The sequence below is a fragment of the Sarcophilus harrisii genome, chromosome 1 (assembly GCF_902635505.1).
Source record: "Sarcophilus harrisii chromosome 1, mSarHar1.11, whole genome shotgun sequence".
Lineage (NCBI taxonomy): Eukaryota > Metazoa > Chordata > Mammalia > Dasyuromorphia > Dasyuridae > Sarcophilus > Sarcophilus harrisii.
This window is the reverse complement of record NC_045426.1, coordinates 602461900-602474786: the sequence shown is the minus strand read 5'-3', so window position 1 is coordinate 602474786 and position 12887 is coordinate 602461900. Positions and strand designations below refer to the sequence as shown.

Sequence of the window (12887 nt, the reverse complement as noted above, 5' to 3'; positions counted from 1 at the left end):
TAAAACTGTTTATTCCTTCCTCTTTCCTTTTCCTTTTTCAAACATCTATAGAAAGCTAGTATTAAAAAACCAATTTTACCAGCACTTTAAGGTTTACAAAGCACTTAATATTCACAGTTCTAGGAGATAAATGCTATTATTATACCCAGTTTACAGAAGGGGAAATTGATAGGGAGATTAAATGATTTGCCAAGGATACCACAGCTAATGTCTGTGGTAGGACATCCCAACTTCCTGAGGTCTCCCTGACTCCAAGTTTAGTGCTCTAAACATACCATAATGGCAACTTTCTTCCTCCCAGGTCTTTATGTCGTAATTATAGTAATTCACATCAATATAGCATTTCAAACTTTTCAAAGCATTTATCTCATGTGACTGATAGCAGTAAGGCTGATGTGTAACAACTCTCCCCTTCTCCTATGCTCTATTTGTATAGAGGAAAGTTTTCTGACTTTTGATAAGCAAGGACACTTTCAACCTCTAACTTTTCTCTCCCACCTAGTATCAGGAAGCAGCTACTGGGGGCAAGTGTAAGAATGCTTGAGGCAAGTTAAGCTGGATGTGGTAGGGAGAAAATACAACTTAGAACCATGGGGATAAAAGCTGCTTGCACACCGATTTTTCATAGACATCAAAAGAGAAAGCAAGCTATTTGATCTACAGAGAAAAAACCAAGCCCATTCCTCCATGACAATGTTACAAATTTGGGCAATGATATTTACTCCATGTATTTTGGAATGTGTACTGAAATTGCTTTTGTTACTATACAATGCATAAGCCCTGTGGACTTGTTTCAATATTTTGACAACTGGATTTAATGTGGTTTCCTTTGTAGTCCTATATATTTTATTTTATACACTTCAGATTATTATTCTAAGGGTTGTCAAAGGGGATAAATGACCCACAAAAAAGTTAGTAACTCCTGATCTAAAAAAACTGATTTGTATCTTATCTAAAACACTAAACAACTGCACAATTAAATGTAAAATAGATTTAGGTCAGGAATGCAGGATTGGCTCAATATTAGGATTATAAATATGTCATAAAAAAATAGGAACCAGGGGCAGTTAGCTGGCACAGTGGATAGAGCACCAGATCTTAAATCAGGAGAACCTGAGTTCAAATGTAACTTCAGACTCTTAATACTTCCTGGCTGTGTGACCCTGAGCAAGTCACTTAACCCCAATTGCCTCAGCAAACAAAACAAAAAAATAAAAACCAGTATTACATCAATACATGTTGAAAAAGCTTTGACAAAATATACCTCTTCTGTATAAGGGGGAAAAAATCCTTTAGTTTTGGAATAAATAGACTTTTTCTTTATGTAGTAGGGAAGAGGAACAAGCATTTAAATATCTATAATGTGCCAGGCCCTTTACAAATATCCTCACATTTGATTATACTTGACATTTTTATTAATGTCATATGAATACAAAAACAATCCAAGTTGGCCTTGTAGAGTCAGAAGACCTGGGTTTAAATCCTGCCTCTGACTATGGGCACTTTTAGTATCCCTTGAAATATATTTGTATATTTTTAAATATTCTATTTATTGTTTTAAGAAGGGAGGGTTAGGAAGCAGGATGCGTTTAAGAAGTACAGTTGACAAACTATAATTGAGATAACCTTTAAAAAAACAAACTAACACAATTTGTATGCAAAAGCAAGAAAAAAGGTACAAGTTTGATTTGATATTCGTTTTCATTACCTTAAAGGCACTTAAAAAAATACTTCATGCATGAATAAGAGATGGAAAAGGAGTTTGGGCCATATTTTAAACGTTTACAACAGACTTAGGCATTTTGACAGTTCTTGATGAAAGAATCATATCATTTTCCTCTGTTTCCTCCACCACACCAATCAATAGTCTAGGTCATCAGCAAATTTAAAGTTAAAAGGGGCGAGGGAGACATTTTTCAGCTTCTAAAGAGTGGCAAAAAAAGAAAAAAAAATGTGACTGGATCATTAGACCTATAGAGAATAATTTGCATGAAAGATTCTTTATCTGAAAATAGCTCAAAAAATTAGAAAGCATTCTGGCATGTTAATACACTCTTGATGCAACTATAAACTGGCCCCACCACTCTGGAAGACAAGTTGAAAATGTGGATATAGGTGCTTTGACCCAGCAACTCCACCCTGGGAGCAGAAGATAAAAAACCAAAAGATTAAATCCGTATCAAAAACATGTTTTAAAACAAAGTGGTTATCTTTTGATTGGGAAATGGCTAAAAAATTATGACATAAATATAACTGATCGTAGTGAAGAAATGACAAATTAAGTGAAATAAGGGATAATGCATCTAAACTGATGAAGAATAAGATAAGCAAACCCAACACAACATATATAACAATATAAATATATAAATCATTAAAAGGAAGTCAAAGATCCAAGTATATTAGAAAACAGTAATAAGCCAGGTACATATACAATGAAACATGTCCCTCATCTTTTTAGAGAAAAGGGGACCACAAGGGCAGAACTTTGCATATATTATCTGATAAGATCACTTAGCTTTTTTTTCCTCCCTTAAAAGGAAAGGCTCCATTTTAGAGTAGATAGGATGAGAGTAAAGGTAAATCCAGAAATGATGGTGATATAAAATGAAAAGACATTATTTGAACTTATTTAAGAAAAATAAAACTATCAATGAAATTTGAGTGTTATCATGTATAAAATTATGAAAGATTTTTATATGATGAAATTTTAAAAGGAAATTCTAGAGGAAACCAATAAAATAATATAAAAGAATTCTATGCATATGTTAAATTGGACATTTCATTTTTCCAGTTAGTCATTTAACCCGGCTCCCAATCTAAGGGAAAAAGGAGAACAATGACTAAATGGATATAAATGTTACTAATCCAGTAAACCAAGCATAAAGTAAAATATATATTACCTATTCATTTTAAAGCATATTTGTTTTGAACTTCCAACTTGCAATAAATTCAACATTTCAATAGATTGGTTCAGAGCTACTATATCCACAGCAGGAAACACTGATAAGCTATTAAAATAGCTGGGGGAGCCTAGGAGATAAAACACAGGGAGACAGGGGGAGCATTGTCATATTTTGCATTGTATTCATTCTTGTTTACTCTGATTTTATTTTTCATGTGAGAACCAACAGTTTTAGGCAAATTTATGGAAATATATTTAAATTTTCAACTCAAACATTGACACAAATCATAAACTTTATTTATTTTGCTTTAGAAATGAAGTTTAGTCAGTCCCTAAAAGTTTTCCAGTTCAGTTAATGCACAGAGTTGCTCTGTACTTCTTCACTCTGCCTCACTGATGGCACAGAAAGTGCTTTTATTCTATTTCTGTTACGAATTCTTTTTCTTCTTTTCTTTTCAGGGGCAGAAGACTGATTTGAATCTTGCACCTTCTTCTTTTTCTTCAGACAGCTAAGAGGATTGGGACCACTCACACCTTTGCGTTTTCTTTTCTTTTTTGGTTCAGAGGTTTTCACTAGACCTTGTTCTTCTTTGAGTTTCTTAATGTTCTGTTTTTGGTGGACAGAGAAAAGATGACCCGATTCTGTTGCTTTGACAAAGGCAATTGTTTTGGGAGAAGGTTTATCCAAAACAACAGTGTTCTGAATGATAAACAAGAGAGGAACTCCAGGTTTTTTCTTTACTTGAAGAGACAGATTTTGGTCCTATGAAAAATAGACATTAATCAGGTATCATTCAGGAGCACACTTCAGCCTGCCAACAAAACTAAAGTACTCTGAGAGAGAACATTTTCTAAAATCTCAGTTATCACTAAAATTGAGTCTTATATTTCCTTTTTCAGATTATTATGTGCCTGTGCAGAAGGTACTGATTAAACATCTAAATAAAACAAAGATGCTTTCTTTAAGTCTGAGAATAGTAAATGGAATTAAATGTTGGACAGAGGATGAATATTTTGTTTCATTCAGTCAGATGAAGTGCTGAAAATATTTAACAACAAAAATGTTTAACAAAATTAGGATAAAGCAATGTAAAAGAATATTTTAAATGGAACAGCATGAAGAATTCAGAACATGGAAAAGATATATGCAGTCATATAGCTAAAATATGATGAATTTCAATGACCAATCTCAATCCCAAAGAGTAGATATCCCTCCTCTCTGTACAAAGATAATAGGGAGGGTGGCAGGCCATATGGTCAGGGCTCCAGCTTAGGGGCCACAGCTTAGAGCTGTTCTAGCTGCATGGACCCCTGATAAGCTGAAGCTACTCCAGCTGATGGGGCTGCAAAGCCCAGGAGGGAGTAGGGCCATATAGAGTCTTCCAGGAGAGGGGAGATCTGCAGCATAGACCACTTCTATTAAGTGTCTGGCTATAAATGTATAAAACTGTATAAGAGCACTTGCTGTCAGATGGGTTGATTTGTCAGTTTTGGTGTGGACAAGTAAAATCTGATCTGAGTGGTGTGACTTTAACCCTGAGGGATGCATTAAGGCTAATCAATCCAGAGTTTAGGCATAGACACTCCTCCCATCCAAATCTCTTGTTGGATGGCACAGTTAAGTTATTCCTTACTTCCTTCTCATTCCTTACTCCTCATTAGGCAATTTAGAAAATCCCCTCATTTCCTCAGTGCTGATTATATTATTCTCTTGCCTTGAAGATGACAGGATAGTCTTTTATTTGTGCCTTGCTGGCTCTTTGTCTAAAAGTCTATATAGTTTGGTCCTTGAGAGCTCTGAGCCTTTGTCCACAGTACAAAAGCTTAAATAGTGTTACATCCAGAAACCATTCTTCCATGTGCTGCCCTCAGCTGAGACCAATGGAGTCTGTACACTAACACTGTTCTCTTTTGATATATATCCTCCTATCCCCCTTCTGAGTAGTAATTAAGTATTGTTAATTGCTATTTCTCTGTAGAGAGAGAACTAGGTAGTACAGTGGATAAAATGTTGTGCTTAAAGTCAGGAAAATGCATCTTCTTGAGTTCAAATCTGGCCTCAGACACTTACTAGCTCTGTAACCCTGGACCATTCACTTAATCCTGTTTGCTTCAACCACTCCAGTTGATTTGTGCCAAGAAAACTCTAAATGGGGTTATAAGGAATTGGACACAACTGAATGACATCAAATTCCTATGTAGCTCTGTCACTCTTCATCCAGACTTTCTAGCACTATAGCTGGTCTAATTATTTTAAAGGAGGGTTCAATGGGAAGTTACTGCAGTATAAAAAACAAAGCTAAGCATCAATAGTTTTTCATAGGCAGTATTACCTGTGTTGCAACAAAAAAATGGTGAGGATTTCCATCTTCAATCATGGATAAGAGACATTCAGCACCACTGACTGCATCTTTGAAATGGGAACAACTTCGAACCTGACATCTTTGTGCAATTAGTTTTGCACCATATAACTCCTTCCCCAATGATTCTAATTCCTTTAATACACATCTGGAAAAAAAAAAGGCTTTTAAATATTGGTAAGCATTTATAGGAGAAATGGTTCTTTTTTACATATGTCAGTAAAAACAGGTCATATTTAAAATACATATTATTTTTGCTTTTAAAGAAAAGGTGTTAAAATTATACCATTAGTCATGATTACTATAATGTAAACCCAAACTAATAATTAACTTGGAATATTAACTTCCACCACTCCTATACAAAAGAGCAAACTTTGATTAAAAAAATAGTCAATCAACAAGGATTTATTAAATACCTAATTATCATGTGGCAGGCACTATGCTAGACATTGAGGATAAAAAGACAAAAATGAAAGTCATTATCCCAAAATACAGTCTGTCAAGGAAAATAACATGTACATCAAAGCAGACACAAAATAAGCTTGGACAGATAGACATTAGCAGCTGAGAGGACTCAGGAGAAGGTGCTGCATGTGTAAGGAATAGAAATTAATCTGATATTGCTATACATGGGTGGCATAAAGGGAAATAATATATAGAGACTGGAAAAGGAAGAAAGCAGTCAGGTTGTCAAAAGTTTTAAATGTCAAACAGAGGAGTTTGTATTTGATCCCAGAGATAAGAGGAAAGTACTGGAATGTGCCGAGTAGGAGGGAAATGATGTGGTCAAATCAACATTCCATAAAAGTTACTTTGGCTTTGAGTGATAAGACAGATTGGAATACCAAATTTCAGGCCAGAGAGACTACTCAAACTCATAAGCATTTATTAAGCACCTATTATGTATTGGGCCAGTAGCTAAAAATACAAATATAAAGAATAAATAATTCATACACATAAGGAGCCTAAGTAGAAAATTACAGCAATAGTCTGAGAGAGGTGCCTGAAGCTTGAATCAAAGTGGTGGTGGTGTGAATTGAGAGAAGGGGATGATTGCAAAAGATTTTATACAATTACAAATTATAAGATCTGAAGACTGATTAGACAAGTGGAGTGTGTAACTGTAAGACGTCAAGGACAAGAAGAGGTTTGTGAATATGGTGGACTTGGATGGCAGAAATCTGGGCCAAAAATAAAGCTGTTACTTCAAAGAACTGGTGTGTAGGAGAGGATATATAAGTTCTGTTTTGGACACATTGAGTTTGAGATGTCTAAGAGATCTGAAATATCCTATAGGCAGTTAGTAATAACGGACAGGAGGTCAGAACTAAGACTCACCTGCAAAGAAGAAACCTTGAAATCATGTCAGCTAATGGATCACTAAATGAGAGAATATAGAAAGACCCCTCCCCCCCCCAAAAAAAAGGCAGTTTTGAGCTACATCTATAATATGTATGGATATGACGTGAACAATGAACCAGTTAAAGGATACTGAGAAGGAACAGTCAGGTAGAAGAAAGAATGTGATCAAAAAAATTCAGAGAATAAAGAATCTAAGTGGTGAGGGGGAATAGTGTCAAATGCTGAGAAGACATCAGAAAAAAATGAGAAATGAGAAAATGCCCTTAGATTGGGTGAACACCTAACTGGTAATTTGAACATAATAGTTTTAAATGAGTGATTTAGGTTGGAGGCCAGAATGTATTAGAGGAAAAAACTAGATCAAATAGATGAACATAAATTAGGTAAAATAAAATGCTTTTATATTTTATATGTAATGTCTATGTTAGATATGTATGTGTACATATGTATATAACTATACTAGCATGTTCTATAAGAACATTATGTAGGAACAAACAGGCTTTCAAAAATCACATTCAACAATGGACCACATCTTTACCATTTCACAATTGAGTCAAAAATGTAGGGAATGAGATCCCATTGTACTTATTATTTATTGACTATAAAACAGGCTTTGTGACAAGGTGTCACTCATCTATACATGAAAATCATTGACTATTTCTTGGAAGAAATAAACTTATCCAATGACTGGAATGAGGCAAAAGGAAGATTTATACTTGCCCAAAGTATTACTAACAGTGGAGAGTATTCAGTACAGACTTTAAATCAAGGAGAATTTCCCTGCATTGTAACATCTGCCATACCCGCCTGTTCAGGGATGACATGTTGGACTTCCAGTACATTATCATTCTTGAACTAATTCTCATCTTCTTCAAATTTGGTATTGTTCTTATCTTTGCTTTAATATGAATGTATTATGTTTAACTTTAATGTCTGATGGATTACTCGCCATCTAGGGGAGGGGGTGGGAATAAGGGTGAAAAATTTGGAAAACAAGGTTTTGCAAGGATCAATGTTGAAAAATTATCCATGCATATGTTTTGAAAATAAAAAGCTTAAAAAAAAAAAAAAACTATGTATATATGTGTAAAATAAGAAGTTGGGAAAGGAAAATGAGTTGGACCCAGAAACTATATGGGAAAAAGAAAACAGTTTAAATTGCTTTTGGGAAATTGCAAAGCTTCTTTAATGACCTCAAACTTCCTCTAGAAATGTTGTGAGTCTGACAAAAATTGCTGGGAAAATTGGAAATTAATATGGCAGAAACTAGGCATTGACCCATACTTAACACCGTACACCAAGATAAGGTCAAAATGGGTTCATAACCTAGGCATAAAGAATGAGATTATAAATAAATTGGAAAAGCATAGGATAGTTTACCTCTCAGACCTGTGGAAGAGGAAGGAATTTATGACTAAAGAAGAACTAGAGACCATTATTGATCACAAAATAGAAAATTTTGATTATATCAAATTGAAATGTTTTTGTACAAACAAAACTAATGCAGACAAGATTAGAAGGGAAGCAATAAACTGGGAAAACATTTTTACAGTCAAAGGTTCTGATGAAGGCCTCATTTACAAAATATATGGAGAATTGATTCCAATTTATAAGAAACCCAAGCCATTTTCCAAATGATAAATGGTCAAAGGATATGAACAGACAATTCTCAGATGAAGAAATTGAAACTATTTCTAGCCATATGAAAAGATGCTGAGTCGTTATTAATCAGAGAATTGCAAATTAAGACAACTCCGAGATACCATTACACACCTGTCAGATTGGCTAGAATGACAGGAAAAGATAATGAGGAATGTTGGAGGGGATGTGGGAAAACAGGGACACTGAGGCATTGTTGGTGGAATTGTGAATACATCCAGCCATTCTGGAGAGCAATTTGGAACTGTGCTCAAAAAGTTATCAAACTGTGCATACCCTTTGATCCAGAAATGTTTCTACTGGGCTTATATCCCAAAGAGATACTAAAGAAGGGAAAGGGACCTGTATGTGCAAGAATGTTTGTGGCAGCCCTCTTTGTAGTGGCTAGAAACTGGAAACTGAGTGGATGCCCATCAATTGGAGAATGGCTGAATAAATTGTGGTATATGGAATATTATTGTTCGGTAAGAAATGACCCAGCAGGATGATTTCAGAAGGGCCTGGAGAGACTTACGCGAACTGATGCTAAGTGAAATGAGCAGGGCCAGTAGATCATTATATACTTCAATAACAATACTATATGATGATCAATTCTGATGCACGTGGCTATCTCCAGCAATGAGATGAACCAAATCAGTTCCAATGGAGCAGTAATGAACTGAACCAGCTACGCCCAGCGAAAGAACTCTGGGAGATGACTATGAACCACTACATAGAATTCCCAATCCCTCTATTTTTGTCCGCCTGCATTTTTTATTTCCTTCACAGGCTAATAGTACACTATTTCAAAGTCCGATTCTCTTTGTACAGCAAAATAACTGTTAGGACATGTATACTTATATTGTATTTAATTTATACTTTAACATATTTAACATGTATTGGTCAACCTGCCATGGGGGGGAACAGGATAGGGGGAAAGGAGGAGAAAAATTGGAACAAAAGGTTTGGCAACTGTCAATGCTATAAAATTACCCCATGCATATAACTTGTGAATAAAAAGTATAAAAGAAAAAAAAGAAATGTTGTGAGTAACATTACAGCATCTGACAATTTATAGATGGTTACAACACAAAAGTAATGGAAAGGCAAATGATGGATAAGTGTGGATAGTAACAATGTAGAATAGGTTTGTCACTATATTTCACTGAGCCGATTTTGTTCTAGAAAATGAAGTTGTTAAACTACACACTTTCTGAAATGTAATTATTTCCATTCTAACTCTAATGATAAGACAGTCAGCTCTCATATACAGATCATTAACAATAAAACTCAAATTACATTATAAGGACATTTGAAAGATGGAAAATAAAGTGCTTTGTGAAGTACAAGGAAAAAAATTATCATCAATGAACTTAAGGGAAAAATTTGCAAGAACAGTCACTAAAATTGGGCTTTAAAGAATGGGAAGAAATAAAACAAATTGGAGGACATTCAAGGAATAAGGTACTATGTACATCTCCAATAGCCTAGCAGAGTACTCAGAAAATGTCTAATGAATGTGCTAAATGAAGGCATGAAGTAAGAAAGGGTCTGTCTCTAGCCATAGCTTAGTCTCCAATGCTATAAATATAACTAATGCTAAGAATAATAAAATAGTCATAAGACCTGAGATTTCACTTCTTCAGCACTTTAGATTGCCCTATATGTGTGTATGTATGTATGTGAGTCTATATATTATATACGCCCTCAGCAGGTTGTTTCTATGGCAAAAATAAATTCTTGTTTCAACAACAATACTATATGATGATCAATTCTGATGGACTTGGCCATCCTCAGCAACGAGATCAACCAAATCATTTCCAATGGAGCAGTAATGAACTGAACCAGCTACGCCCAGAGAAAGAACTCTGGGTGATGACTAAAAACCGTTACATTTAATTCCCAATCCCTATATTTTTGCCCACCTGCATTTTTCATTTCCTTCACAAGCTAATTGTACAATATTTCAGAGTCTGATTCTTTTTGTACAGCAAAATAACGGTTTGGTCATGTATACCTATTGTGTATCTAATTTATATTTTAATATATTTAACATCTACTGGTCATCCTGCCATCTAGGGGAGGGGGGTAGGGGTAAGAGGTGAAAAATTGGAACAAGAGGTTTGGCAATTGTTAATGCTGTAAAGTTACCCATGCATATAACCTGTAAATAAAAGGCTATTAAAAAATAAATTCTTGGCCTATCCCACTTTTCTAAAAGTACTTTTAATATGTACCACAGTACCTGGTACACAGCAGATACTTAACAAATACTCACTGATCATATGATTGATGGCTAAACTTCTGTTGATGTGCCACTTTGCACTCAAGCTCTTTCTCCTAAAAAAAAAGGCTTTTTAGAGGTAAAGTGGAGAAATGCTTGGAGCGCTACGGTTGGACAAAGATCTGGATTCAAATCCTGCTTCACTTATCAATGTGAAGCGTGGCAAGTCCCTTCACCTCTCAACCTGTGTTTATCTGAAAAAATGCAAACAGCCCTGCCTGAGAGGATCACTAAGGAACTTTGGTGTCTCCGCCTCAGTTTCCCCAAAATGAAAATAAGGATAATAGCACCTAGTTCATAGGGTGGTAGTGACACTTAAATGTGATAATGTCTTCTTTCTAAAAAAGCGAAAGCGCTAAGCAAGTGCCACCTTGGTGGGACTTCTGACAGAAGTCCCATAGAATCTAATGCAAACTTTGAGCCAAAATGAAAAAACGTGGGAGATGGTGGATGTTCGATCTTGCCAGAGAGATGGATCTTTGGGCTGGGGGAGGAGATTGTCAAATTCAAACCTGCGCCCCACCCCCTCCCAGACCACTTAAGTTGGAGGACTACTCTCCTTATGCAGAATAAAAAACACTTCGATGTTTCCAATGTGTACAGTTCTTCATGGTTGACAAAGTTCCTTCCTCAAACACACAGCCCCGGTAACATTAATATCCCAGTCTAGAGAAAAGGTAACTGAGGTTTGCGAGTTAGTGACTTGCACAGCGAGCTCCGAAAGCCGGGGTCCGAATCCCGGCACGCCGTCCTCGCCCCGCCCCCATCCCGGCTCCGCCCCCATCCCGGCTCCGCCCCCATCCCGGCTCCGCCCCCATCCCGGCTCCGCCCCCATCCCGGCTCCGCCCCCATCCCGGCTCCGCCCCCCATCCCGGCTCCGCCCCCCCATCCCGGCTCCGCCCCCCATCCCGGCCGACCTGGTGGTGCAGAGCTGCGTCTCCCCCATAAGGTAGCGGGGCAGCTGCTCGCGGAGTTGGATGCGGCCCCGCAACGCCGCCTGACAAAAGGTGCCGTCCAACAGCAGCTGGTACGGCTCCCGCACGCCGAAGTTGTAGCGGAAAAAGCCGAGATGCTTCTTCGCGTGCTTCTGCCGCGTAATTTTCATGGCTGCCCGGCGGCGCGCTCACGAGAGGGACAGAGACAGCCTCCCGGCGTCCCGGGAGCCGCCACACCAACAACTGCCGGAACCGGCTTAAGCAGGAAGTGAAGCTCGCGCCTCCCGCTCGCTTCCAGCGAGCCGGAAGCTCTGCGAGAAAACTTGCCTCACACGAGTCCGGAGCCCGAAACGTGCTTTTTTTTTTTTTTTTTTTGCGACTGCGCGCTGCCGAAAGGGCGGGGCTTGAAGCTGGAAGCGCCCGCACATTCATTGCCCAAGCGCGGCCTTTTTGCATCCTGCCCATTATAGGGAAGCTGCCCTTGTGCTTGCCTCTGATCCTGGCGGAGATAGATAGTTAGTAGTACTTCTTCTGTAGGTTGTGAGTGATAACTCCACCGAGCAATATACACTCACGTGCAAACGTTCATTAGGATTAAGACCGATTGTAAGTCTAGAACTGAAGAAGGAGGTTAGAGGCAACTGAAGCCGACGGACATTTGTTGCTTTCTAGGCACTTACAAATGCTTGTTGATTAAGCCACATTTTTGAGGATGTGCTTCTTTGCACTCAGATATATTGCTCGTAAGGGAAAAAAAAAACCCTTTAAAGGCGGCTAGGCAGAGCAGTTCGTGAAGTGCTAGATTTGTCGTCCTAACAACCTGGTTTCACATTCTGTTTTCCAGGCACGGTTTAATGGATGAGGATAAGGCAAAAATTAGTCTGTGCTCCTCAAAAAATTTCAAATAATACCCAACTTGCAAGCCACTGCGTACTTTCTATCTATTTTTCTATCTACCTCCGCGTCTAGGTAGCTACTTATCTGCAGGATAAATTGGAGCTCATCTCAGATCCAGCGTAAAGGCAGAATGGGAAAGATTTCTAGCAGAAGATAGGATTTACAGGAAGTCCGGACAATGAGAAGAAGAGGAGGATTCCAAACATGGGGGACACTCAGTGAAAATACCCCGAGAGTCCAGAAATGGAGTGTCATGTTTGAGGAACTGCAAGTCCTCTAGTCACTAGTCACTAGTGTTGGAGAGGAAAGTGAAGTATAAGTAGACTGGATGTGTAGGAAGGCTTTAAATACCAAATAGATTTTGATCCTTAGAAAGCCAAGGAGTGTATTGATTAGGAAGATGACACGGTCAGACCCGCTTCTTAGAAGATCAATTTGCTAGTGGAGTAGGGAGAAACTCGAGGCAGGAAATAAAACTAGAAGGATATTGTCATAGTCCAGACATGAAA

General features: G+C 37.6%; 1 protein-coding gene across 1 annotated transcript; it reads right to left on the bottom strand.

Annotated features, from left to right (window-relative positions):
• Positions 1-3177: 3177 nt before the first annotated feature.
• UTP23 (UTP23 small subunit processome component) lies at positions 3178-11845 on the bottom strand. The gene is made up of 3 exons (XM_031947135.1): positions 11464-11845; positions 5236-5410; positions 3178-3665 (listed from the first exon to the last, which is right to left on the bottom strand). The coding sequence occupies exons 1-3, from the start codon at positions 11649-11651 to the stop codon at positions 3255-3257; spliced, it is 774 nt and encodes a 257-aa protein (XP_031802995.1). The 5' UTR covers positions 11652-11845; the 3' UTR covers positions 3178-3254.
• Between the last annotated feature and the right edge of the window lie 1042 nt (positions 11846-12887).

What these genes read in the sequence shown, in the direction of transcription:
- UTP23 (XM_031947135.1), bottom strand. Translation starts at nt 11,651, where the DNA reads ATGAAAATTACGCGGCAGAAGCACGCGAAGAAGCATCTCGGCTTTTTC. An exon ending in ACGCAGCTCTGCACCACCAG is followed by an intron (nt 5,411 to 11,463) that starts GTCGGCCGGGAT and finishes TTTTTTTTCCAG; the next exon opens with ATGTGTATTAAAGGAATTAG. An exon ending in ATTTTTTTGTTGCAACACAG is followed by an intron (nt 3,666 to 5,235) that starts GTAATACTGCCT and finishes TATTTTTCATAG; the next exon opens with GACCAAAATCTGTCTCTTCA.